This window comes from Gouania willdenowi, chromosome 12 (assembly GCF_900634775.1).
Source record: "Gouania willdenowi chromosome 12, fGouWil2.1, whole genome shotgun sequence".
Lineage (NCBI taxonomy): Eukaryota > Metazoa > Chordata > Actinopteri > Blenniiformes > Gobiesocidae > Gouania > Gouania willdenowi.
In genome coordinates this window covers 17,764,980-17,791,686 of record NC_041055.1, presented here as the reverse complement: position 1 = coordinate 17,791,686, position 26,707 = coordinate 17,764,980, and the positions used below count along the sequence as shown (strand labels likewise).

The following is a 26,707-nucleotide window of genomic DNA, read 5'->3' as shown; positions in this document are numbered from 1 at the left end:
TTTTGTTAACATGCGCAAGAGAGGTATGACCTTGTGTATTGACCTAACGCTCTATATTTTTATTAATCCAGATGACTGAACTATGGGACAATGAGACAATAGAAGACAGGAAGGTCTTCATCGAGTTCCTGAAAGAACTGTTGAATTTGGATGGTGAAGAGAGAATCTCTCCCACTGATGCTCTTCAGCATCCCTACATTACGGGGTCATACCTGAGCCAGGAGCCAGACAGCAGAGAACAGTGAGTAACTGCACTGTTTAAGCATTCGCGCACATGGAAATCAACTTGTTGTTCTTTTGAATTTTATACTAATCTTTTTAAATTTTTCCTCTAGTCAAACCGAGGCACAGGTCATTGAGTCACAATCACCCAAAGACTTGGATGCCGAGTACCCCGTTTCTCATCAAAACAACAAAGTTGGACTCATTGAGGCACATTCACCCGAAGTCTGGGATGCCGAGTACCCCATATTTAATGAAAACGGCAAATGTGGACTCATTGAGGCACATTCACCTGAAGACTGGGATGCCGAGTACCCCATATTTAATGCAAACGGCAAATGTGGACTCATTGAGGCACATTCACCTGAAGACTGGGATGCCGAGTACCCCATATCTAATGCAAACGGCAAATGCGGACTCATTGAGGCACATTCACCTGAAGACTGGGATGCTGAGTACCCCATATTTAATGCAAACGGCAAATGTGGACTCATTGAGGCACATTTGCCTGAGGATTGGGATGCTGAGTACCCTGTTTTAAATAAAATTGTGGCATATTAACCCAAAGATTGCAGTACTGAGTACCCTCTCTCATGCAATTGGCATAATTTAGCGACATTTTTACAATAACATTTATGACTTACCTGCTTTGTTAATGTTTTCATAGTTTTAACCCCTTTCTCAAACATTTTTTTCTCAGCTTTTTGGGGAAGTACCTGACATTGTAGTGTGCTAAATGTTCTGCAGAGCTGCTAAAAGTCCTGGATAGAAATGAAAATGGGCTTTGTTTTTATGTCACTAGGGGTTTGGGCATTGCCCAATACATGTCGGCCTGAAAAACTAATTCCAAACACCAACATGGTAGCATGATCTCAGCTTCCTCTTATGGTTACCAGAGGTCCATGTGGCCTTTGTCCCATCTATTCACCTCATGCAATGCTTCAACAATAATGCCACTGATACAATAACAGATCATATATTTAGAATTGGTAAAACATTTGTGATGGAATAAAATCTGACAAAACATAGACCCCTACTTGAGTGAATGTGGACAGAAAAATAGAAATGTGGAGAACGATTAAAGACAGATTCACTCAAATTCAGCCAAACATTGGCTCATCCATCTTATTTAAGTTGTAGTGAGTTGTATTTCACAGTTTCAGGGTGATCAATATGCTGTATTACTGCGATACGTTCAATTAAGACTTAGACTTTAAATAAATAAAATAATAAATAAAATGTGAAGAAACGAGGTTGGATGTAAAATTATCTGTGTTCAAATTAGGGGACGGATCTAGATAAGCATAATGCTTCTTTCCGTCGCCCTTTCCGGCATGTAAAAGGACAAAAAAAAAAAACAATGATGTGATTTTGCTCTGAATGTCAAATGAATTTCTGTGAATGCAAACATGTCGGAAATGAACTGAATAAATAAATAAATAAATAAAATAAATAATAAACTTTCTTTATTCAAACTTCATTCAAACTTGAACTTTACAGTACAGATAACAATGAAATGTCGTTGCATTGGCCCGTATTGCAGGATAAAAACAGCAGCAACATAACAAATTTACATGAATGTTTGGTCAACTTATTTTTCTAAAACAAAGAAGAAGTAGGTTTATTACTAAAAATGCCAGTAGGTTAAATTATTAGATGAATCAAACAAGTGATAATTCTGAATAAGATGTTTTCTTATTGTTGTTTTTTTCCATTATATATTACTCCTCAACAGGATAGGTACAATTCTGAGAAAAATTCCCTTGTAGGGCTAAACTGCATATGACATTACATTATTATGTTTTTTTAAGTGTGGAGGAGTAGGGGGTACATGGTTTTATAGGTTAAATGTCTGAAGCAGTACGGGACTGGGAAAATTTTGGAAGCCACTGTCCTATGTTATATTTTGGATTTTCATGCTCAGGGTTGCGAGTTCGAGTCCCGGTTACCTGATTTTCTGTGTTGTTTTTGCTCAACTATTTTCCTATTATAGTGTTCTGTGGGTTTAGAGGTTTAAACCCGCTCCCTGTTTCGTCAGTGTGTTTACTATGGTTGGGTAAAAATGCAATATAAGATAGAGGAATTATTTAATTCAGAATTTAAATCGGAATGAACCAGCCACAAATTCAGATTTAAGTTTAATTTGGAATATAATTTACATTAGGAATTAAATGTTTAAAGATGATTTAACTTTTATTCTGAATTAAAGAGGAATGAAAGCTACCATGTAAACATCGCCAGTGACAAAAAAAATAAATAAATAAATAAATAATAATAATAATAACTTGAACTGCAAGCAGTTATTAAAGGGGGCCAAGCATTCCCGTGCGACTCTGCCCCCAGGTTTCGAGGAGCCCGTGGAAGTACATCACGAAGGATGACGGGCTCGTGGCGAGCGTCAGGACATAGGCCAACGTGCCATTTGCTGTGAACAGGTGGATATGAAGTTTTGGAAGATGTGATTTAAAGTGTGAAAGTTACAGGCCAAAATGCATTTGCACCCATTATAGCGCCACCTAGTGGTGCACTTTTTGGTATGGGTGATCTCTGTGCTCTTCTATAGTTACCCTGTAAATTTCACAGCCCTCAACATATTACTTCAGCTGAAATAAAGGTTTGTTTATTTATATGCTATGTAGTAATAAGCCACGCCCACTTTGACCAATCACGATTCACTTCGAGATGCGTTCCCAGGAGCGACCCAAGGTAATATCCACCAAATTTGGTAAAAATCAGTTTTGCCATTTAGGAGATATAAATTTCTCATAATTGCAGTGCCCCCTAGAGGCCTAAGTTATTCAAATTTGGCTCATACCCCCACAGTCTCATGGCAACCAAGAATCTCAGAATTGGTGGTGTTAGCAAATATTTTGACCAAGATATGCAACAGTTGGCGTTTTAATAGCGAGCTAGAAAAGTTTACTCGTTAATATTTTGCGCATATTTTGCCCGAACAAAATTTTTGCTGAACTGTAGATCAAGTCCAACTGAAGACTCTACGTGCCAAGTTTCACGCTGATTAGACAAAACCCCAAAGAGGAATTTGAAAAAGTAGGTTTTTGATATGTCGTGACTTACAACGAGCATTGTGCTGTGGGAGTGGGCGTGGCCTATGTCAGAAAATGCGACTCTATGTCGGGAACAAGTGGATATGAATTTTATGAAGATGTGAATTAAATTGTGAAAGTTAAAGGCAAAAAAGTTTTGAAAATTATAGCGCCACCTAGTGGTGCAAATTTTGGTGAGGGTGGTCTGTGTGGTCTTCTATATCTACTCTGTAAATTTCACTGCCCTCAACATAATAATTCAGCAGAAATAAATGTTTGTTTATTTATGTGTTATGATGTCATTAGCCACGCCCACTTTGACCAATTGCGATTAACTTTGAGATATCGCCGCAGGAGGGAACCAAGATCATACCCTCCAAATTTGGTAAAAATTGGTCTTGCCAATTAAGAGATATAAATATTCATTATTTGTAGCTCCCCCTAGTGGCCTACATCATTCAAATTTGGCGCATTTCTTCACAGTCACATGCCAACTAAGGATCTCAGATTTGGCCTTGTTAGCATTTATTTTGACCGAAGTATGCGCCAGTTCGCATTTTTATCGCTAGCTAGAAAACTTTACTCATTAATAATTTGCACATAAGTTACCCTGACAGACTCATTTAGTTCACTGTATATCACGTCCAACTGAAGACTCTACGTGCCAAGTTTCACGCTGATTGGACAAAACCCCAAAGAGGATTTCAAAAAAGTTAGTTTTCCAATTACCTGGGCCTGGCCTAGCCCAGGTGATTCAGTGCTATTCAAGGAATCTGTGGATATGAAGGTTTTAAATTTGCAACAAACGGTGTGGGAGTTATTAGCCAAAACGCATTGATCTTTGTTATAGCGCCACCTGCTGGCGGATATAAGTAAATTTTTGCATCCAAGGTCCCCTGGGGTTTTGGACCCAACCACCAAAGGGCACCGCCCTACCTTGCACGGTTTATTCTGCAGCACCACTTTGAACAACGGAACTATAAAAGGTAACAATTCTAATAATAATAATCGGAACGATTACAATAGGGTTCCTAGCACCACTGGTCCTAGGAACCGCGTATGCTTACATATGCGGTTCCCTGGCCCCGCGGGCTTGGCCTCCTGAATATAATATAAATCCTTACGATTACAATAGGATTTGCGGTTCTCTGTCCCCGCGGGCTTGGCCCCCTAACTAAGCTGAATGAATAAAAAATGTACTGAGTAATAAGGACATCAGTAGAAATTTAAAATTATCCCCTAAAAAGAATACTCAAGTAAAGTACATTTACTTGAAAATACTAGTCAGGTACAAAATTTAAGTACATTAACTTAATTTGTTCACACTGTATGTATACATGTACAATATAGGAAACACTTTGTTGACATTACTTGAAAGTGAACGTTGCCGTGGCAGCAATATATAAGAGAACCAAACAAAACTGAATCTTCAGTTGCTTCTCTCACTGCAAGTGGTTAAGTAGCAAAATCTCTCTGAGTGTCTTTGTATCAAAAAGTAAAACAAGCATTTTTTGTGAAGTTTGAAAGGTTAAATAGTAAAGACCTGAGTGAGGAATGGCTGCTACAGGTAAGACAGTATTTACAGACAAAATATGATGATTAATTTTAATCTGCCAAGATAAAAGAACACTTTAGTCATTGAAGGAATCACTAGATTTTCTTTCAAAAAAAAATAAAATAAATAAAAGTATGGATTATCCTTAGAAAATACATTAACAGTGGTTATAATATTGAGAAAATATTTTCCTTCAAAAACAAGTTTAATATCTTGTGTTAATGATACTGTTTGAAGCAGTTTGAGAGCTTTCAGAACAAAGGTGTGTACAGGCCTGCTATTTTTATTTTAATCCAAACTTTAGGAGTGACAGAACAAGATGTGATTTCCATGGTTTTAGTGTTGAAATACTGAACGCAATGATGAGTGTGACAGACTAAATGTATCATAGAATCTACTGAAACTATTTATCAGAAATTAAGCAATTGCAAAAAAACTAAGCTGACAGGAGAGAAAAAGTACTGAGTAATAATAAGGGCATCAATAGAAATGTAGTGTAAAAAATATCTCAAAAAAATATACTCAAGTAAAGTACATATACTTGAAAATATTAGTTAAGTACAGTATTTAAGTACATTAACTAACTTTGTTCACACTGTATGTATACATGTACAATACAGGAAACAGTTTGTTGACATAACTTGAAAGTTGAATGGTTGCCGTGGCAGCAAGTTGAAAGAGAACCAAACAAGCCAGTTGCTTCTCTCACTGCAAGTGGTTAAGTAGCATAAGCTCTCTGAGTATCTTTGTATTAACAAGTAAAACAAGCATTTTTTGTGAAGTTTGAAAGGTTAAATAGTAAAGACCTGAGTGAGGAATGGCTGCTACAGGTAAGACAGAATTTACAGACAAAATGAGGAGGAATTTTAATCTGCTAAGATAAAAGAAAACTGTAGTCATTGAAAGAATCCTTAGATTTTCCTAGATCTTTAGAAAGTACTTTTACTCTGGTTTTGATATATTTGAAAATATTTTTTCCTCAAATTATTAGTGTCAAGAGATTAAAAAAAAAAAAAAAAGAGTGTTGAACTAATTGTGCTTTGTAATTATTCATTTAATGTCTTTTTTAATCTCACCTAAAATTATCTGAGAAAAGCCCTCAACTTCAGGTATTTTCATTTAAATTAATAACATTATTGTGGTTATTGTAGCTATATACTGTAATTCATCTGTATTTGAGACTATAATCCCAATGGCTGCTGCTACCTTTAGTTCACACCATCAGGGGAGAATATTGCTGTGTAATTTTGTCAATTTTCAAAGAATAAAAAAATAGAAATGAAATAAAACATCAGGTACATATGAAGTGCTATAAGTTAACGCATCAAAAACAGTAACCAAACTTTTCTGAGCAATAACATCATTGAACACAGTCCGTGTAATTACACAGAACTTGTTACTTTTTCTCTCCTTCAGATAATAACATTTATCCAGTGAGTTTTGTTCATTTGTCAGTCGTAGACTTATTCATTTTGGATCTGAACCCTGTCATCCTGTCCAGTGTGTACAGACAACACAGCGTGTTAGCATGTAGCAGCTAGCACTGTGCGAGTGTCCGTGCTAGCCGCTACATGTTAGCATTGAGGTGGTACAAGAGGCTGCAAAAGGTCCAGTGACCAGCAAACTCTCTTTCTTGCACAATTTGAAAACAACTTGGCTTTTGTTTTCCATCTGGTCTTTTTACAAGCCAAAATTATCGCCAAAGAAGCACACCTGTGTCCCGTCTTGTATTGTAGTCTGTGCATCAGTATTACGGGTATACCGGGAACACTTTAAATAACAAAGGTTCCGCTCTGTTCGGAGCGCAAAAAAAGCGATTAACGGCGTTATTTTTCTGTAATTATTTAATCAATCGCATTTAACGCGTTTAATTCCCATCCCTACATGTAATACATAAAAAAAGGTGTTTGACCTCAATGTTCACAGAATGAATGTGATATATCAGGAGGAGCTCCATGTATTAATACTTAATACTTTTTTTATAATTATTATTATGCAAACTTACTGGATTTGCAAGTTTTTTTGTTTTTTCTTAGGTAACAGTTTGTTGACATTACTTGAAAGTTGAATGGTTGCCGTGGCAGCAAGATGAAAGAGAACCAAACAATTTTAGAATGCCAGTTGCTTCTCTCACTGCAAGTGGTTAAGTAGCAAAAGCTCTCTGAGTATCTTTGTATTAACAAGTAAAACAAGCATTTTTTGTGAAGTTTGAAAGGTTAAATAGTAAAGACCTGAGTGAGGAATGGCTGCTACAGGTAAGACAGTATTTACAGACAAATTATGAGGATGAATTGTAATCTACTAAAATAAATTAAAAAAAAACACTTTAGTCAGTGAAGGAATCACTAGATTTCCTTAAAGAATTACAGATTATCTATAGAAAATATGTTTGGAACACTTTGTGGGAGCTTTCAGAGCCAAAGATGTGTGTGCATGTATTACAAAATATAAGAGTGTTTGACCTCAATATTTTTAAAACCTTTTACAGCAAAAATAAAATGCTCAGTGTACCAACAGAAAATTAGGATGTGCTACACATGTAGTCAATAGAGGGACAGGACTTCACACATATAGTGGATTTGCAGGCCTGCTTTTTCTTTAAAACCAAACTACAGGTAGATACTGTTGGGTTCTTTATCATCTTGCAGTTAGACAACCGTTCACTTTCAATTAACATCAATAAACTGTTTGCTATATTGTATATGCATACAAGAAGTATGGACAAATGAACTTTAAGTACTTGATACTGTACCTAACTAGTTTTGAAGTATCTGTACTTTATTATTATTCTTGCTGGATATTTTTACCTTTTTGTTTCTATTGATGCTCTTGTTACTCAGGACTTTTTCTTTTGGGCTTTTTTTCTAACACAAACTTTAGAAGTGACAGTACAGAACAATTGATTGATTATTAGTGTTAAAATACTGAATACTAACCTTGTGCCCTGTCTATCCACTTTGACAGCACATCCTCTAATGGTAGGCCATGCCCTCCACAGCCCCTCCACTCGGTACACAATCCTGGAGTTTATCGGAGAAGGTACCTTCGGGAAAGTTGCCAAGTGTCGTGCTCACAACAGTAGCAAATTGGTTGCAGTAAAAATCCTAAAGAGTCAGTATTTTCAAAATGTTGAGGACGAAGTAAGTGTTTGGTGCCTTCAACAGAACTTTAACTATGAATTTTTGGGGTAAAGTGATAAAGATGATCTAATTGTCCTTTTTTCCCCTCTAGCTGTCAGTGTTGAAGACCATCAGCTCTCTGAATGCTGACCACTTCAATCTGGTGACATTTTATGAGCAGTTTGAATACCTGGGCTATAAGTGCCTCGTCTTTGAGCTGTTGGACGTGGATTTGCTCAACCTGGTCCGTTCATTAAACATCAACTCCATCCGTCCTATTGCAAAGCAGGTATGAATCTTTTTATTACTTGCTGATCAATTAAGAAAGCCATGAGTTCAAACCTGAGCTTAAACAGCTCCATGAGAGGAACTCCATTCTCATCCTTTTCTCATTGTGTCCCTGCAGCTGATGGTGGCATTACAGGGACTCAAAGCTGTAAAAATAATACACAATGACATCAAGCCAGACAACATCATGATGGTCAACATTGATGACAGTTCATTTAGCGTAAAGCTAATTGATTTTGGAGTGGCTTCTCCCATTTCTGAAGCCATGACCGGGACCATAATTCAAGCAATCGGCTTCAGGTATGAGGGTGTCACCCTGAACAACTTCTGGATTTTTGTAACAAATCTGTGTTATTATAGTGTTGGTACTTAATGCTAAGATTTAGTGTTCTAAAGTGTATTTCATTATTTTTGCTTCACAGGGCCCCAGAGATTTGTCTTGGCCTTCCTTACTCGGGGGCCATTGACATGTGGGGAGTGGGCTGCACGCTGGCATTCCTCTTCCTTAATGGCAGCCTCTTTCCGGTCGAATGCGAATACCTCATGGTAGGTCGTCTTTTTATACATCATCCCTCCAATCATTTAAGTACCTACGTTCTCTTTTTCACATGTACACAGGTATAGATAGTCTTGACGACCTGCCCCTAATGTGTGTAACTGTGTTCTTTCTGCAGATGCAGAGCATGGTGGATATCCTGGGAATGCCATCAAACCAGCAGCTCCAATTTGGCCTTTACAGCAAGAAGTTCTTCTGTCATGAGGTGGATGAATTGGGCACAAGATGGAGGCTGCTGGTAAAACATAGTTTTTATTGTTGATGAACCTTGATTGTTGCCCTAAACGTATCTTAAACCCCTTTTATTGTCATTGTGTTTCCTCAGACACCAGAAGAGTACGAGTCAAGGAACAGAACAAAAGCTGAGGAGTGGCCCGAAAATCGTCCACATTTGTCATCATTAGATGACCTGCTCTATGTAAGTGTTCTTTATGATATTTAAGTTCAAATACTTAGAGATCTCTTCTTTAAAATGTAACCTACTTTAGACATGCGTTTATAAGCTGAATTTACTCACTGTTTCTTTTTTGTTAACATGCGCAAGAGAGGTATGACCTTGTGTATTGACCTAACGCTCTATATTTTTATTAATCCAGATGACTGAATTATGGGACAATGAGACAATAGAAGACAGGAAGGTCTTCATCGAGTTCCTGAAAGAACTGTTGAATCTGGATGGTGAAGAGAGAATCTCTCCCACTGATGCTCTTCAGCATCCCTACATTACGGGGTCATACCTGAGCCAGGAGCCAGACAGCAGAGAACAGTGAGTAACTGCACTGTTTAAGCATTCGCGCACATGGAAATCAACTTGTTGTTCTTTTGAATTTTATACTAATCTTTTTAAATTTTTCCTCTAGTCAAACCGAGGCACAGGTCATTGAGTCACAATCACCCAGAGACTTGGATGCAGAGTACCCCGTTTCTCATCAAAACAACAAAGTTGGACTCATTGAGGCACATTTGCCTGAGGATTGGGATGCCGAGTACCCCATATTTAATGCAAACGGCAAATGTGGACTCATTGAGGCACATTTGCCTGAGGATTGGGATGCTGAGTACCCTGTTTTAAATAAAATTGTGGCTTATTAACCCAAAGATTGCAGTACTGAGTACCCTCTCTCATGCAATTGGCATAATTTAGCGACATTTTTACAATAAACATTTATGACTTACCTGCTTTGTTAATATTTTCATAGTTTTAACCCCTTTCTCAAACATTTTTTTCTCAGCTTTTTGGGGAAGTACCTGACATTGTAGTGTGCTAAATGTTCTGCAGAGCTGCTAAAAGTCCTGGATAGAAATGAAAATGATCTCAGCTTCCTCCTATGGTTACCAGAGGTCCATGTGGCCTTTGTCCCCATCTATTCACCTCATGCAATGCTATAATAATAATGCCACTGATACAATAATAGATCATATAATTAGAATTGGTAAAACATTTGTGATGGAATAAAATCTGACAAAATATTATTGATTCATGAACAGTAGTGATCATTTTGACTGTCCATAATAATTTTCCTACTGAAAATGATTAAAAGGGTTGGTGATGGGTGATCTAAAAAAAAAAAAACTACACACCAAAATAATAAAGAGCCTCTGCTCTCGACTTGGATGAATTATTCAGAGTCAAACTCAAGCTTTAAAGAAGACCAGCACATGATGCCAAACCTTCTGAGTCCAATTTCTCACAGCAACTGAACCAAGAGTGAAAATCCTCCTTCTGTACTCCAGTCCAGCTGATTGTCAACAACTCACAGCTGTGCTCAACTCTACAGGTGCAGCAGATCTCCCTGATTGACATGATGAGCTGGACATGGCTGTGCACTTTGTGCCAATCTGTAACAGTATGGTAAATCCCCCAATAGATCCCCTGGAATTATGAAACCTTTTGGCCTAAGTGAAAGCTCACATACAATTTTATCTTATTTCAAATTTTGTTGGTATTTTCCTGCATGGAAACATCAGAGTGAAAGAATCTTGTCAAAAAAATTGCAAATATGGCAAAAGCTGCATTTGTTTGCACTAGACAAATGTTTTATCAAGACCTTGATGTACTTTGCCACCATGTAGACCCCTACTTGTGTGAATGTGGACAGAAAAATAGAAATGTGGAGAACGATTAAAGACAGATTCACTCAAATTCAGCCAAACATTGGCTCATCCATCTTATTTAAGTTGTAGTGAGTTGTATTTCACAGTTTCATGGTGATCAATATGCTGTATTACTGCGATACGTTCAATTAAGACTTAGACTTTCTTTATTCAAACTTCATTCAAACTTGAACTTTACAGTACAGATAACAATGAAATGTCGTTGCATTGGCTCGTATTGCAGGATAAAAACAGCAGCAACATAATAAATTTACATAAATGTTTGGTCAACTTATTTTTCCAAAACAAAGAAGAAATAGGTTTATTACTAAAAATGCCAGTAGGTTAAATTATTAGATGAATCAAACAAGTGATAATTCTGAATAAGATGTTTTCTTATTGTTGTTTTTTTCCATTATATATTACTCCTCAACAGGATAGGTACAATTCTGAGAAAAATTCCCTTGTAGGGCTAAACTGCATATGACATTACATTATTATGTTTTTTTAAGTGTGGAGGAGTAGGGGGTACATGGTTTTATAGGTTAAATGTCTGAAGCAGTACGGGACTGTGAAAAGTTTGGAAGCCACTGTCCTATGTAATATTTTGGATTTTCATGCTCAGGGTTGCGAGTTCGAGTCCCGGTTACCTGATTTTCTGTGTTGTTAGCATTTATTTTGATTGAGATATGCGCTAGTTCGCATATTTATTGCTAGCCAGAAAACTTTACTTGTTAATAATTTGCGCATAATTTACCCGAACAAACTCATTTAGTTCACTGTATATCACGTCCAACTGAAGACTCTACGTGCCAAGTTTCATAGGGTTCCTAGCACCGCTGGTCCTAGGAACCGCGTATGCTTACATACGCGGTTCCCTGTCCCCGCGGGCTTGACCCCCTAATAATAATAATAATAATAATAATGTCTCAATATTTGATAAAAACTTGTTTTAATGGCTACGTCACGAGTGATGTCACAACTTCAGCTGGAGGTAAACACAGGAAACGTTGCTGGCTAAAGACTGTGGATGCTACTAGTAATGTTACAGCTTGAGAATGTCGTCTTGCTGTGTGTTTGGGTGCCAGAATAGGAGGAATAACGTTAGTGGACGTCAATTATAAAGTTTAAGACAATTGTGGTTTTGCTTCCAGGCTAAGCCCCGCCCAACAAAATACGTCACAATGTTTACAAACAATCAAAGGGTCTATAGACATTTTTTTCAATGTTTAGTCGAGATACACAACCGGTATTACATATAATTTATCTTAATTTAGACAAGCAAAATATTATTTAAGAATTTCAGGAAAAAAATAATACAGAACTAGAAAACTAGACAGGCTGACAAAAGTTTTTGGTCTCTTGAAAAGGTAAAATAAATGTAACTTTTAGCTGAAGATCATTTGGTTTGAAATGAATATGTCAGATCTATATTAATATGGTTTTATTATATGATAATAATGTTGAAAGAATAAACATGGATATTTAATGAAAGCAAAAAATAAAAATGAAAATGGTTGGTACGTTTGAGCACAAAAATTGTCCAAAGGTCATTATCTAAATCCGACATGTCCAACTGGCGGCGCGGGGGCCACTTGCGGCCCTTGTTCTAATATTGTGCAGTCCCCAACATTAACATACAGAAGGACAAAAAATACACAAAACGACAACAAAAACACGCACAAATAACCAAACGATAACTGGAGTACTGGAGAATTGCTCCTAAAAATTACAAAATTACATAAAAATTTCACAAAATGACTCCAAAAAAACATATAAAATTGTAGAAAAACACACAAGAGGGTAGCAAAAATGCACAAGATTACAAAAGTATGCGAAAAAAGACAAAACTGACTTCAAAAACTTACAAAATTGCTCAAAAATAAACAAAAGGTCAAATGAAAAAAGCAAAACTAACAAAAAAAAAATATACAAAACAACTAACAAAACATAAAACAACATGAATACAGACAAAGCCCTTTGTTCATTCTTGTGTTAATGCTCAGGTCATTATTCTTAATGCTGACATGAATTTTGGTGATGTGGCCCTCAATTGGACAATATATGTTTGTGGATGCCGCTGTGATAAAAGTATTAAATCTCTGGTCTAAATAAAAGCGTAAAAACAAGATCATCTCCTTATTTATATCTTGTAAATATTTCTGCTGTATTCACTGGATTATGGTGTCATCACAGTGTATAAATGTGTCAAATCTAGTATTGTAAGAGAATGTCATTTAAAAGAAGAAAAAACAAAAAAACAATTAAATTCACATTGATTATAAAATAGGAAACCAGATGCTTTTTTTGTATAGACTTTTAATTCCCACATAAATAGCAGAGAAACGATATGAACAGTGTGAACTACATCCGCATTAACAGTTTGAACTGATAACACTTTCTCAGTAGAGGACAGCTTTATTTCTTTTTTTTTTTTTTTTCCCTGAACAAAGTGAGCGTTCTATCCTTTTTTACTCTTTTTTGGCAGCATCCCAACTATCATCACGTCTTCTTCATTTCCCATAGACATTATAATAAACAGTATATTAACAAATAAATTCCCAGGCAAATAAATAAACAAACACATATCAATAGACTGACTGTGGAGTTCAATATTTTCATGTGTGACATTATATACAGTCAAGCAAAATCATTTATATATATTTACAGCGTATCTACAACAACAACAACAACCACGACAAACTGGAGTCCTTTTACTTAGCTCTTCGTTTGTTTCTTTATTGTCCACACATATAAACGTTCTGCAACGGATTCCTTTGAAACCCATGTTTCTAATTTGATAACCTTCTTATAAAAACTGACGTAGAGAATAAAAAACACCTTCGGGTAGCTCCACTGATTGATCTGCAGGATGTTCAATTCTATGACCATTGGGATATTTAGGGCCACCTTTCACAGTATAAAGGAACTTCAATGTACAACAACTATGAATACACACTGTATCTGTGCTCTTTGGATGTGATAATAGTGTTACATTTTTAGCATTCACTGCCCTTGTTTATGACGTTTATTCTGTATCATCCCACAAACCAAACTCCAATGTCTGCACTTATTGTATGTCACAAAAGGACATAGGAATAAATCAAACGTTCAGTTTTTAAAAGTACCGTGTGTTTGTTTTGATTTAGTTACACATTATCACAGTGGTGTAACTACAATAAAAGTGACTCTCCTAATATGTCTTAATATTAGGTGACAGTGTTCTTTATGTACATGTGAGCCACAAACGTTTTTTTTTTCACAGTTTTTCTTGGTTTTATCTGCGGAAAAACTCAGAATATTTATTATACAGCGGCTCTTGCAGAGTACTTAAGGATTCACTGATGAAAGACGAGCACTGCTTTGGTCCTGGCTGGTTTTCTCCAAGCTTTAAACCACTTCATGTTGGTTGGGTAAAGTGAGTTGAGACAGGGAGACAGTCACCAAGCATAAGTCCGTAGTTTCTGCCTCCCAGAAAACCCAAAATCCTTCTGTAGTTATTTTAGTGCTATTAATTAATAGGTTCTTGATCCATTTTCAAGCATCTTTTTCTGGAGTTTGGGCGACTAGAGTCTGTGGAAACAATTAAAAACATGGTTTAGCACATCTGTGTTTACTGGTACGTGATATAACACCATAAGATAATGTAAGGTCTAAGAAATATTAGCAATGAAATGTGTTACCTTTGAGCTACTTGTTGAGATGTGAGCTAATCTTCTCTTTCCTGATGATATTGGCGTAGGGAATCTGAAACATACACACACACAAAACAGGTAAAGTAGCCTGAATCATCAAGATTAATAATATATCTAATATATAAGTTAATATGTCTTGTATAGCCTATATCTAATTTAAGTTTTTCCTCATGCCCCCCTTTAAAGAGTGTACATTTGTCAGCTTCTTCATTAAAAAAGAATAAAAAAGCCTTTATTTAAACTACATACAAATATTTAAAGTGCAATCACTTATTTTAGAACAGCAGTAATGTGCCCCACAGAAACTGGATTCTTTTTTTTTTTTTTTTTTTTAAAGCCATGTCCATAAAAGTTACCTTTTTGAACAAAAAGGCATTTTTTAAAAAATGCAATTCCAGCATATAGACATTTTTTTTCATGGATAGTCAAGATACACCACCAGTAAGACACACTAATGCTTATTGAGACAAGCAAAAAATTAATTTTTAAATTTCTGAAAAAAAGAAAACAGAACTCGACAGGCTGACAAAAGTTTTTGGTGTCTTGAAAAAGTAATATAAATGTAACTTTCAGTTGAAAATCATTTAGATCTTTGTTTGAAATTAATACGTCATATCTATCTTCTGCTTCCAGACACTTTGGGCACATTTTTATGAAAGTTTGTCAGAGTGTGTTAATGAGTTTTAATGTCTAATCATCTGCTATTTTGGTTCCATGTGTATCTGTGTGTGTGCGTGTTTGCCATCGTGTGAACTGGAGCGTGTCCAGTTGTTGTGAACAGCGTCTGTCAGCCTGTTCGCCAGCTGCTCGGGTGATTGATGTGGACGGAAACAGTCAGACGGCTGCAGAGGAACTTTTCACCCATGAAAGGCAAACTGATTGGCTCGCTCCTGACAAATGTATAGACATCACTACAAGTGCTCAGTCACGTCTCTTTGACAGCTTTAATTATTAATCATCCACTTTGCCTTTGCTGCGTGTAAGCAGCGCCTTTGGATTTCCTTATCGCGTCTAACATCTCTGTTAGTTTTTGGTTATAATGAAGCTATTATTCTGCGTCTTTTTAACTGTTTTCAATTTCCTCTTTTTCAGCTCTAACTGTGTGACTGTTTCACAGAAAATTGCCTTAATCATATCTTTTTCTGGGGAATTATTGCAGGGACTTTTTTTTTAAGCAATCACATGGCTTTTTTTTTTTCTTAAATGGGCATGACTATTATTGCATGTTTTATTTGTCATTTAAAAGTGAATTTTTCCATCAGTGTTCATCTTGATTGTGTCATTAACAGGAAGTCTTACCATCTGCAACTGCTGGACCATCTCCTCTCTGTAGGCGAGCTCTCGTTTCATCTGATCTTGAAAATTATCTGAAATTAATGCGGAAAGCAATGATCATGCCGAGCCGTGTCATCATTAGAGGAGTTCATCAGGTGTGGGTAGGGAGACACAGTTAGAGAAGAGGATTAAACTAAAAATGTGGGAACGTAGAGACTTTGGAAAAGTGGGGAAGTAAAGAAAGATCTAAACTTACGGAAGACGGGGAATGGTGAAGTGCCTTTGAGAGCATGAAACTCCTGCTCCAGTCTCCTCCTGAAGTCGATCTGCTCCAGGAGAACCTTCTGCAGCTCTTCTACAGGTGGACAGGAATGAACAACAACAACTGTTAGATCAAAAAGGGCCTCATTGTAATCACAACCATTGATGGACTTGGTGGGTTTCTGCAGGATCAACAGTCTGGGTGAAGACCATTGAAAGGAGACTTTTAACCTGATGTTTACCTTTTTCCATGTTCTCCACATCCTTCTTCAGTGACACAGGGGAGGCAGCCCCTCGGCTTTGATCGACTAAAAACAAGAAGAAAAGTCATTATAACTTTTTAACTTTCTGACTAAAACAAAAAGGACAGACAATAAATATGTATTCAAACACGGAACATTTAATTTAATGTATTATTTTGCAGTCAATCGTCAAAAAAAAACATTTCTGTGCAAATACTGAATCTTTTTTTTTTTTTTTTACATATGTTGTTCTAATAATTTATCATTTCAAACTGATATTGGAATGATAAAATCTGTATGCTTTTAAAATGTGAATCTAAATGCTAAATTAACTCCTAAAACCACTAAATAATTTTCTGTCTGTGGTTATGTTTTGGTTTTCCTTCCTCCATTTATAATAGCAGTGGTGTGTTGTGCACAAAGGCATGGTTCACCCAGGACAGGCCACTCTGTTGCACGGGCAAAAATTCACACACGCACACATTTAGCCATTTTACACTAAATTACATGCTTCATATTTGTTATTATTATTATTATTATACTGTTTCTGTTTTGTTTTTGTTTGGTCCATCCACCAAGTTAAAGTCCTAAAACTCTACTTTGTAACAAATACTGATTCTGTTTTGGAAACCAATGCAAGCACGTGGAGAACATGCAAACCTACATTTTAAAACTGTACTAACTGGACGTTGCATCTGAAGTCTTTTATCTATTGCATTGTGAACCTGAGCTAAAGATAAATATTGTCATTCATATTTTAACCTCTAGATGTCAGCGTAGGTTCATTGTAAATAAGTGCAGCTGTGATCGCTGATGAATTAAGGACATTATTGCTGCTTGGCTGTTATCACAAGCTGCAGTGAGCAAACCCATCATCATCTGTAGAATGCATATGAAACCCTACATCTGTATTTTTAATATTAAAGTCTATTTGACATCTTTAGGCTGTTGTTTCAATGCTATCAGGTTTTAAAGCACCAATACAATTTCTTAGGTTAGACGTTAAAGTCTGTTTAGCGTTGTACGCGTTAAATGAAGCAATAGAGACTAGCCTTATTCTCCTGCAGTCATTTCATGTGTTGCCTGCTTATGTCTCTCTCTCTCTCTCCCTCCCTCTCTCTCTCTCTCTCCCTCCCTCTCTCTCTCTCTTCTGCTTCCCTCTCTGTCTCATATGACAAGCAAATTTGCAGACAGTGCCTGAGGATAACAACCTCGTTTGACAGTCAATTAACCGTGAATAGTCAAAGCCAAGGCGGTTTGCATTACATAAATGGAAAATTAGATTTTTTTTTCTCTCTCTCTCTCTCTCTCTCTCCCTAGAAACAGAGGGAGAGTTTAAAGACAGTGGAGGTAAGGGGGTGTGTGCGGTGGGACCGTGAGGAAGCAGGCCCTCTAATCATGGAGAGCTTCCCACCGCCCAGGGAGACGTTAGGCAATCAGGGGAAAGGTGCTCTCATTTAATTTGTTTCGTGTAATTTTTCGAAATACATTATACATTATGTGCAGGGACCATTATGCTGTGTGTGTGTGTGCGGGCATGTGTGTGTAGTAGATAGAAATGTTGGCACAGATGACATAAAGCACTTTTAATGTCTTCCTGACAGATATAAAAAGGCAATAAGCAGTGATTTTTTTTTCAAACAGGAAAGGGTTTGGGTTTTTTTTTTTTTTCTTGCGCTGAAAATGGGAAGAAAAAAAAAAGACAATTATGTCAGTGGCAGTATGAGTCTAGGTAGAGATTGCCTAGGTAGAGCTGCTCATTTCTGATCTCATTCTATCTGGTTGAACTACAAAATCCCCCTAAAGAGCAACATCACAGGCAACAGTAGACGCCTATGTGTGCAGATACCAGTGCAGCATTACATGTGTGTATTCATCTGAATCCCTTACTCACCGTTTATTCCATTTAAATGGAATCAAAAACATTTAAACAATATGTGGTGCCTGTGTTTTGTTTTTTTGTATATTTATATTTGAAGTGACAGCTTTACCAACCAAGCAACCAATTTTAAACCTTATCGTGGTGCATGTGGTTTACACGAAGATTCGACTCAAGTTTGCTCTCTGATCGAAGATTTAAACGGTGATGAAATTAAATTAAAAGTAGTTTTTTTGGGTGGGAGAGGGAAGCTAGAAGGGTCTGGCTAAGGGGTGCGCAACTGTTATGACAGTGGGGCAAAAAATATGTGATTGATCCAAGGGGCCATATTATTAACATTTATGTCAGCATTTAGAATATTGACCAAACATTTATTTTAAATAAATAAAATAAAATAATTAGAAAAAAATGAGCAATAACCAATCTGAGCAATGACACTGGAAAGAACAAAGGGTTTGTTCTTGTGTTTTTGTTGTCGTTTCGTGTGTTATTTTGTGCTTGTTTTGTGTATTTGTTTCCATTTTCATGCATTTATGTCGTTAACTTGTGGTTTTAAAATGATTTTGTGGAGATTTGTTGTAATTTTAGAGACATTTGTGTATATTTGAGGTCGTTTTGTGCAGGGGTTTTTTGTCGTTTTGATCGTTTTTCTCAACGTGTGTTTCTTTGTTGCCATTTTTGGAGTCATTTTGTACATTTTTCTTGTCTAGTGTATTGTTTTTCTGTAATTTTGAACATTTTTTTTTTTTTTTTTTTCAAATCATTTTGTGCATTTACTTAGCTTGTCCTTTTTCTCTATCCAACAGAAGAAGCTGATCTATAGTACATGAGATACAGCAGCGATTATTTGTACCTGAACTCTCCCTCCAGTAGTCTGGTGCTGACGTCTCACTCTCTGATACAAAGAAACTACTCTGCTTCTCTTTGTTTTCCTCTGGAAGACATGAGAGCGAGAAAGAGAGACAGAGTCAGTAAGGCCCATTGGTTGAGCTGGTTAACAGGCCCATGAGATAACCACGTGTACGCATGGTGTGTGTGTGTGTGTGTGTCTTTTTGGCTAAGTGTTCTTGTGTGCAGAAGACTATTTCCTTGACAAAAGGGTCAGAGTTGGAGATGAGGAGAGCAAATGAAACGTCTCAGGAATATGAGCCTCACAGGGACACGGGGACACTATAAAACCACTCACTCAGACCACAGATGAAACAAAGACGCTGAGCACAACTGATCAGACATCTAATGAAACAGATAGAGTGTGTAACAGCCTGTTGAAATAGTGTGTTTGGTTTTTCTTATGTGCAAAATGGAAAAAAAAAAAATAGTGATGAAACAAAGGTGTGGAATAGGGTTTTGTGAAGAAAAAAAAGGTGCTTTGTAGTTTTTCCAAAACATTTATTGTGTATAAAAGATCAAAAGTTGGCACACTTACCAGAAAGGCTGGAACTTTCTTTGGCTGCATAAGCTGGGAGGCCCTCTTCTCTGTTTTTATGAACCTGGAAATCATAGACAAATAATAAATCACATTGACATTTATACCATATTCCAATGTAACTTGTTTGTGTTAGTGGTGTTATGTGCATATTTTTACTTTTTTGTGCACAAAACTCAACTTGTTATCTTTGAATTCCAGCTTTTAATCATATACCGGTAATTTGAAATAATCTGTAAATAATTATGCACATTTTTTTATTTATTTTTTACCCTATGCAGCACATCCTAACCCTCTACCATCGCTCAGAGGTTAATTTGAGAGTTGACAGGTTAAAGATTAGAGTTGTCCTAACAGACTGGGGGAACAAGAGGAGCGCAAACACACTGTGGAACACTAAATAATCCACGCCTGTGCCTATTAGCAGGGATCAGAGCAGGGTGACTGTTTCAATTTCTACAGGGAGGAACCAGTCCATCAATCTGATTATGCAGATCACACATGCCTGACTGTAGCAGCATTTAAATAATAATTATCTAAAGTGGCCTGTGGGTATATTTACGTTTTTGTAAGCGCTGTCCTCCCGGCGAGGTGGGGTGGAGCTGGAAAGGGGCAGGCAGGCAGACGGGGAGGCGGGAAGGCTGGGTGACTCCTGGCGGACGGGATCTGAGGAGGATGGAGGGGACGTGCTGGGGTACATGGCACCACTCCCCCTGTCCTTCCCCCTCTCCCTCTCCTCTCCCGCACTGTCGCTCAGTGCTGGGAGGTACAGGCTGGGTTGTGTCTGTGGTGGCCTGCTGGTGAAGCTACCATCCTCTTCCTCATCCTCCTGCTTCGATGACTCCACGTCCACCTCTCCCTCTTCCTCGCTCTCTCCTCCCTCTGCTTCTACATCGCCTGCACTTTCACTTCCGTAACTACAGCTGCTGGTTGGTGACAGCCGGTGGTTTTGGTTGGATCCAGCTATTACAACCCCAAAGTCCTCATCCGATGCCCCAGTGGCCACTCCCCCATTGCTGTGGAGCTTTGCAATGCTCTCAGCATCCTTAATAACAGGGCGGAAGGCAGAACTATAGCTTGGCTTTCTTGTATGGAGGGTTGGAGTGTCCAGTAATTTGAGCCAGCCTTCTGATGTCACCGGGCGAAGGTCAGGAGCGATGGTTGGGCAGTCTGGGTCAAAGAGCCCAGGTCTGGGTGTGGCGGACCCGTTTCCAGCAGCTAAACTTGCACTGACACTGTTTCCGCTGCCACTTCCAGCTCCAGGTTCACTTGGGTCTGAGAGATCCAGGAAGGCCTGTCTGAGGGAGGGGCTGTCTGTGAGGGAGGAGAGGGTGCTGTGCTGGGGCTGGAGGTAGGTGGGTACAGGGATTCCTCCAGCTGCTCTAGGAGGCCAAAACATGCAGAACGGAGGATAAAATGTATCTTTGCGACCAGGCCATAATAGGCCTGAAAAGCCGGGACCTTTCTGTCCAGCGGAAACATCGCTGTCCTCTTTTTTCTGCTGGCACAGGCCGAAGGCTGGGAACGGATACGGGGAGGGAAAGAGTGATGTGGGTGGGAACTTCTGCAACATGCCAAAACCTTTACTTGGAACAGGAATGACAGGGTAGCTACGTGGAGTCTTGCGTGGTGAAAGGCTGTCTCCATCCAGATCGTCATCATCTTCAAAGCGGGATCTTTTCTGAGCTGCAAGGTCTGATCCCATCATATGAGGCACTACAGAGCCCGAGAGAGACTTCAGCGAGCCCATAGAAGAACAATGGGAAGAAGAGGGTAGCGCTCTCTTTCGGCTGCCTCCGTTGAACATCGCTTTGACGTCTTCCCAAGCGTAAGCTAAATCATCAAGTGGGTGTTTGTCGCTGAGTTTCAGGTGTCGACGCCAGGAGTTAAAGTTGGCAGCATCGGGCTGGGTGTACTTTGCGTCGGGTGTGCGGTGAGAATGAAAAATAAACTTATTTGGTGAGAAGTACATGTTGCAAAATGAGCATTTGATGCATTTGGCCCTGGAGCTGTTGTAGCGTGCTGGGATGAAGTTGCCACGGCAACCCCAGGCACACTCGTGTGAAACGTCAAAGGCGAAGTTGTCGGGTAGTTTAGGTGGCGAGTTCTCCCCCAGGAATGACTTGCACAGGCGCTCAGCCTCTCGCTTGGTGATCATACCACAGCGACGTGATGATATGGGCATAGCGCCCGCCCGGCGGAGGATCTCCAGCTGAACTGGAGTGCACTGGACACAGGTGATGCCAAGCGCCACCCGCCGATTGTGAATCTCATTATAGCTGTAGTTTTTGAGGAGAGTGTTGGAAATCTGTGCCAGACAAAGTCTCTCAATGTTATCAATGACTAGAGATACGATAGGAACCCCGTACAGGATAACCTGACCGACCTGGTTGGGTTTGAGGGGAGAGGAGGATGAGGAAGAAGAGGGTGAGGATAAGGAAGATGAAGAATGGTGATGGGCTGTCCTGGGTGGAGTCAGGGGCTCCTGTTGATACGATCCCGTGGAACTCATGATGATTTCACTAGAGCTTGATAGATGACTTTTGTCCATAGCTGAATGCAAACACTTGAAGAAATACCTGTTTAAAATGTCAAATAAAAACAAATAAAAGAAAACACACACTTTAGTTTAGTCACTTAAATCTTCAGGAAAATCAGTTTATTTTATTCTTAGAAACAAAAAAAGGAACTGTGTAATACAGCTTTTAAATAAGTAAAAAAAAAAATCAAACAAGTTAAGGTCAAACATATTTTTTACATAAAAGTCAAATTTATCAATACAGGAAAGGTTGTTTTAATCACGAAAGGTATTGCATATCAACGGTTTAACTCTAATCAAAGCAATTCTTTTTCAATTATCATTGACACAGAAAATTAAAGAGCTGAAATATTTTTCTTCTAAAATGACTCGTCTTGTAATAAATCGTAAAAAAAGAAAAAAAAAACAAAAACATTTAAAATGTTTGCAAAATAACAGCCTTGTCATTATTGCAACCCAACATTAACAACACTGTTCATTTACAGGAAAGCAGGTGTGAAAAAAAAAAAAACACGGATGCAGAAATCCACTGCACGTGTATTTTGAATATAAAAAAATATGTACAATTGTAAACAAATAAAAATAATGAAACTAATATTTTCAGATATACATAATTGTTTGTTTTTCTCTTTTAGCGAAATAGTTTTTTTTTTTTGTTTTGTTTTTTTGCTAAACGTTATCAACGTTATTCAAACGTTGGCTGTGAAATTTCAGATGCAAAATTATAAAGTTGTAACACTGACATATTTTCGTAATAACAGTTATATAGGCCTATGCACACAAAATGCATTTAAGTACAATTTTTTTTGACGTTCTCGAGAACGTTTTCGTTTGATTAACATTTTGTAGAATAAATCAGCTGATTTAAAAAAAGAAAAAAAAAAAAACAGATTTAAAATTTTCATAAAGGCCTCTAAAATAATATTTTTGTCATTTTTCAAACCTACATTTATGTTTTCTTTGGTGATTAAACACATGCCAATACCCAATAAATAACACGTGTATTTAGAATCAATATCGCGCTATATTAGTTAGTGGGACCCGATATAATATAGTTATTAGTTAGTTAAATTATTAAATTACTTTTTACACGCGGAAATATGTGCAGAACATTAAAAGTTGGGCATGTACAACTCAAAGCCAGGCAAGAATAAGAGTTTTACAGATTTGAGAAAATCCGCCTTTTCCAAAGCCTTATTGTGTCGTTTAAAATGACCTAAAATTAAATACACCAGAATCAATCATTGTATTTAAGTACATTTGAGACAAAGTGTTATTTTTCCATAATAAGTCACTGCTTATAAATCCCACTGTTACCGTGTGTGTGTTCGTTCATATACTTCGATATAATTTAATCGGTCTCGATTTATTTTTTTTGAAGAGTCACTTATCAATGTTTCTGAATACAGGTATTAAAAATAAATAAATAAATAAAAATTCAGCTCGGGGCAGAAATTCACTTTGGATAAAACTTGACTTAAGGCGGTGAATAAATGGGCCTCTTGGAAAACTTATTGAGCTTTGGGGAAACAGCAAAATAAAAGGCTTGTATCAATAATAATAATAATAATAATAATAATAATAATCTGTACTTTAACGTGCCATTTTTATGCTATATATACACATTTACAATTTTACATTCGTGTATTTTTACCACGTTCCAGTTATCTCGGCAGCAATAAGGAAAAAAGTTCTTACCTTTTACGTCGGGAAATTATCCCAAATTGCGTGGAAAAAGTGTCCCGTCACGACATGTATCGACGTACGTTACCCGCTTTCAAAGAACTCATTCTTTTTTAAAAAAAACCAAAATCTCGCAAACACTCTGTGTTACATCCGTGTCGCTGTGTAGGTTTTACCGTTTGTTTGAGTTTTTATGTCAAACGTGGAGTGAACTGGCTCGTGAGATGATGTGAGTAAAACTGCTGCGCTCGAGCCAGCTTTATCCTCCTATCAGAGCAGCCACGCGCCGTCTTAATCCGACTCTCTCTCTCTCTCTGTCTCTCTCTCTCTCTATCTCTCTCTCACACACACACACACACACCTGCCTGCCTCGCGGTTTGATTGGCGTCAAGCACACAAGCTCAGCCCCCCTGCGTACGCGCGCGCGGACTTTCCCCCCTGAATCGTTCAAACCCACTCATTCTTGGGTTCTTGGGCACGCGCATGCCACTGTAACTCAAACAGAACTTTACTGACTACTACACGTGCTCTACACTCCAACATGTTAGCGTTAGCATCATTTCTAGGCCCTCATCTTTCTATCTGTCCTCGTGCTAGAGCCAAAAAGATGAATGTGATGACCAAAAACAAACAACCTAAAAAGAAATGTATTTTTTTTTTTTTACATTTTTTAAAGCCATGAATCAGTTTGTAGAAGGAAAAAAAAATACACATTATGCTAATACAATACAAGCTAGGTAGTTTTGGTCTAATTTGTGTACCCTGGAGCAGTGTTTCTCAAATGGGGGTATGTGTACCCCTAGGGGTACATGATGGCACTACAGGGGGTATTAGAGAGAGAGAGAGAAAAAGAGAGAGAGAGAGGGGAAAATGAACAAATAAAGTGTTAGTCTTGGTCCCACCCCAGGCGTGAAATGATAAAAACTATGGAAATAAATCTATTCAGGAGCTACTAAATCAGTGTTTTTCAACCTTAGGGTCGGGGTCCCATGTGGGATCATCCGGAATTTCTGAAAAATTTTAATAGATTTTTTAAATGGTTTAATTATTATTCTTATATTATTATTATTATTATTATTATTATTATTATTATTATTATTATTATTATATTACAAATCTTGATTCTTTTGAACAGTGATTCTCAACTGGTGGGTCGGGACCCTAATGTGGGCCGCGGACTTGTAATGGGTGGGTCACGGACAGCAGGTCAAAAATAAAAAAAAAATTCTTAATATCTCTCATGTTGGACTAGTCTTTTATTTTGGTGAGGCATACAGTGAAATGCATGTTGCACAGAAAACCATATAGATTTATGTTTCAAAAACATTATTTGTGTGTTTTCAATGGTTATTTTTGACAAGCTACATTTGGTTGGTTGAATTGTAATATATATATATATATATTTATCATAGTATGTAGGCTGCTAAACTGCTGTATACTCTGACTTATACATATGCTGAGTGTAATTGACTGTCATTGGTAAACTCAGAAGAAAACAAAGCTAAAGAACTGGCTGACAACCATTAGCATGAAGATAAAATGGAACACAACAGAACAGCATGGTGGTTTCTAAAAAATAATCAAATAAATAAACTATAACAACCATAAATATTTCCACTAAAGTTAAAGGCCAAATTAAGTTCTTGCAGATGTCACTAAAATAAAAAATAAATAAATAAAATAAACAGAAATTACAAGATAAAAAGTTTGCATAACTGGGCTCCATCATTTTATACGGAAACAAATGGCGGACAAACTGCAACCCACATGGAGTGGAGGCAATAATGTGACTGACTGACTCCACACAGACAGTCAGTACGAGCTGCAGCATCCAATGGGTGTCTGCTGCTGCTTGGCTGAACACGCACACTCTGAGTTGCAAATTAATTACCATCAAACTGGTGTTTAAAGTGACTGCCGGCAGCACACACACACAGCCAGACTGACATTGGAGATGTGGATTTTAAACACACATCAGGACTAAACAGTAGCCTGACCTTTGGGGCCAAAGGAAAACAACAAAACTAAAAAAAACTAAACAAAACAAAAAACGTTCACAACAGACAGTGACTGCATGTAGGCTGGGATTTATATACTGTATGTACATATTAATCAATAATGTAAGCAGATTTATTATATTACATTTACATGTACAAAGGGGTTGAAATGATCTGTAGTCCATATCCAGTGCTCTTATTGTGAAAGGGTGGAAGCAGAAATTGGTTTTGTGTGAATTAGAAAGGTTTCCACTGGGACCAAAGTGATATTTGGCACACTTATGTATCAAATTCATAAAAAGTAGACAAACTGAATTACTTTTCCTACTAAAAATACACACAAAAATTACAGATATGAAGACACAGACCCAAATTCTGGACAACAGCTTTTGCTTTTCTCTATCCATTACCAATGAATGTTATTATAGAACAACCTAAAAAAAAGAACTCATTTAACTTTTTATGCACTTGTGGGGAACTCCAAATATTGTCCTTGATATTTAAGGTGAAAAGTGTACAAAGTTGTTCTTTCGACACATTTCTCTGTGCCATGAAAATGTGTATAATAGACATTAGACATGTATAATGTCTATGTGACAATACCTACAACTGAAATGTTAAAGGTCAAACATCCTACTTAAGATTTTTAAAATGTTTTTTTTACCTAATTAGCTTTATGAATTCTAAGTGAAGGTAAAAAGGGGAAAATTAGCAGGAAAGCTTGAAATTTTACAAATTTTTTAACAGCATTTTATTTTCTTTTGAATGAACGTACGTAAAATGTGTAAATAAATATTGGTGTGTGTGTGTGTGAGTGTGTGTGGGTGTG

At 37.4% G+C, this 26,707-nt stretch overlaps 2 protein-coding genes and 1 long non-coding RNA gene across 3 annotated transcripts; 2 read left to right on the top strand and 1 right to left on the bottom strand.

Annotated features, from left to right (window-relative positions):
- The first annotated feature begins 6,962 nt into the window (after nt 1–6,962).
- On the top strand, nt 6,963–8,855 carry LOC114473719 (homeodomain-interacting protein kinase 1-like). Its single transcript, XM_028463488.1, has 6 exons — nt 6,963–7,079; nt 7,789–7,964; nt 8,056–8,232; nt 8,350–8,531; nt 8,654–8,777; nt 8,850–8,855. Exons 1-6 carry the CDS (start codon nt 7,067–7,069, stop codon nt 8,853–8,855), a joined length of 678 nt encoding a protein of 225 aa, XP_028319289.1. The 5' UTR covers nt 6,963–7,066.
- A 95-nt stretch (nt 8,856–8,950) lies between these two features.
- LOC114473295 (uncharacterized) lies at nt 8,951–9,680 on the top strand. Its single transcript, XR_003675239.1, has 4 exons — nt 8,951–9,025; nt 9,113–9,205; nt 9,384–9,553; nt 9,648–9,680. It is a non-coding gene; the product is annotated as an uncharacterized LOC114473295 (long non-coding RNA).
- A 3,649-nt stretch (nt 9,681–13,329) lies between these two features.
- On the bottom strand, nt 13,330–24,159 carry skor2 (SKI family transcriptional corepressor 2). Its single transcript, XM_028462829.1, has 9 exons — nt 23,897–24,159; nt 20,222–22,238; nt 19,660–19,723; nt 19,087–19,167; nt 16,355–16,420; nt 16,108–16,206; nt 15,876–15,943; nt 14,565–14,628; nt 13,330–14,454 (listed from the first exon to the last, which is right to left on the bottom strand). Exons 2-8 carry the CDS (start codon nt 22,208–22,210, stop codon nt 14,572–14,574), a joined length of 2,424 nt encoding a protein of 807 aa, XP_028318630.1. The 5' UTR covers nt 22,211–22,238; nt 23,897–24,159; the 3' UTR covers nt 13,330–14,454; nt 14,565–14,571.
- Between the last annotated feature and the right edge of the window lie 2,548 nt (nt 24,160–26,707).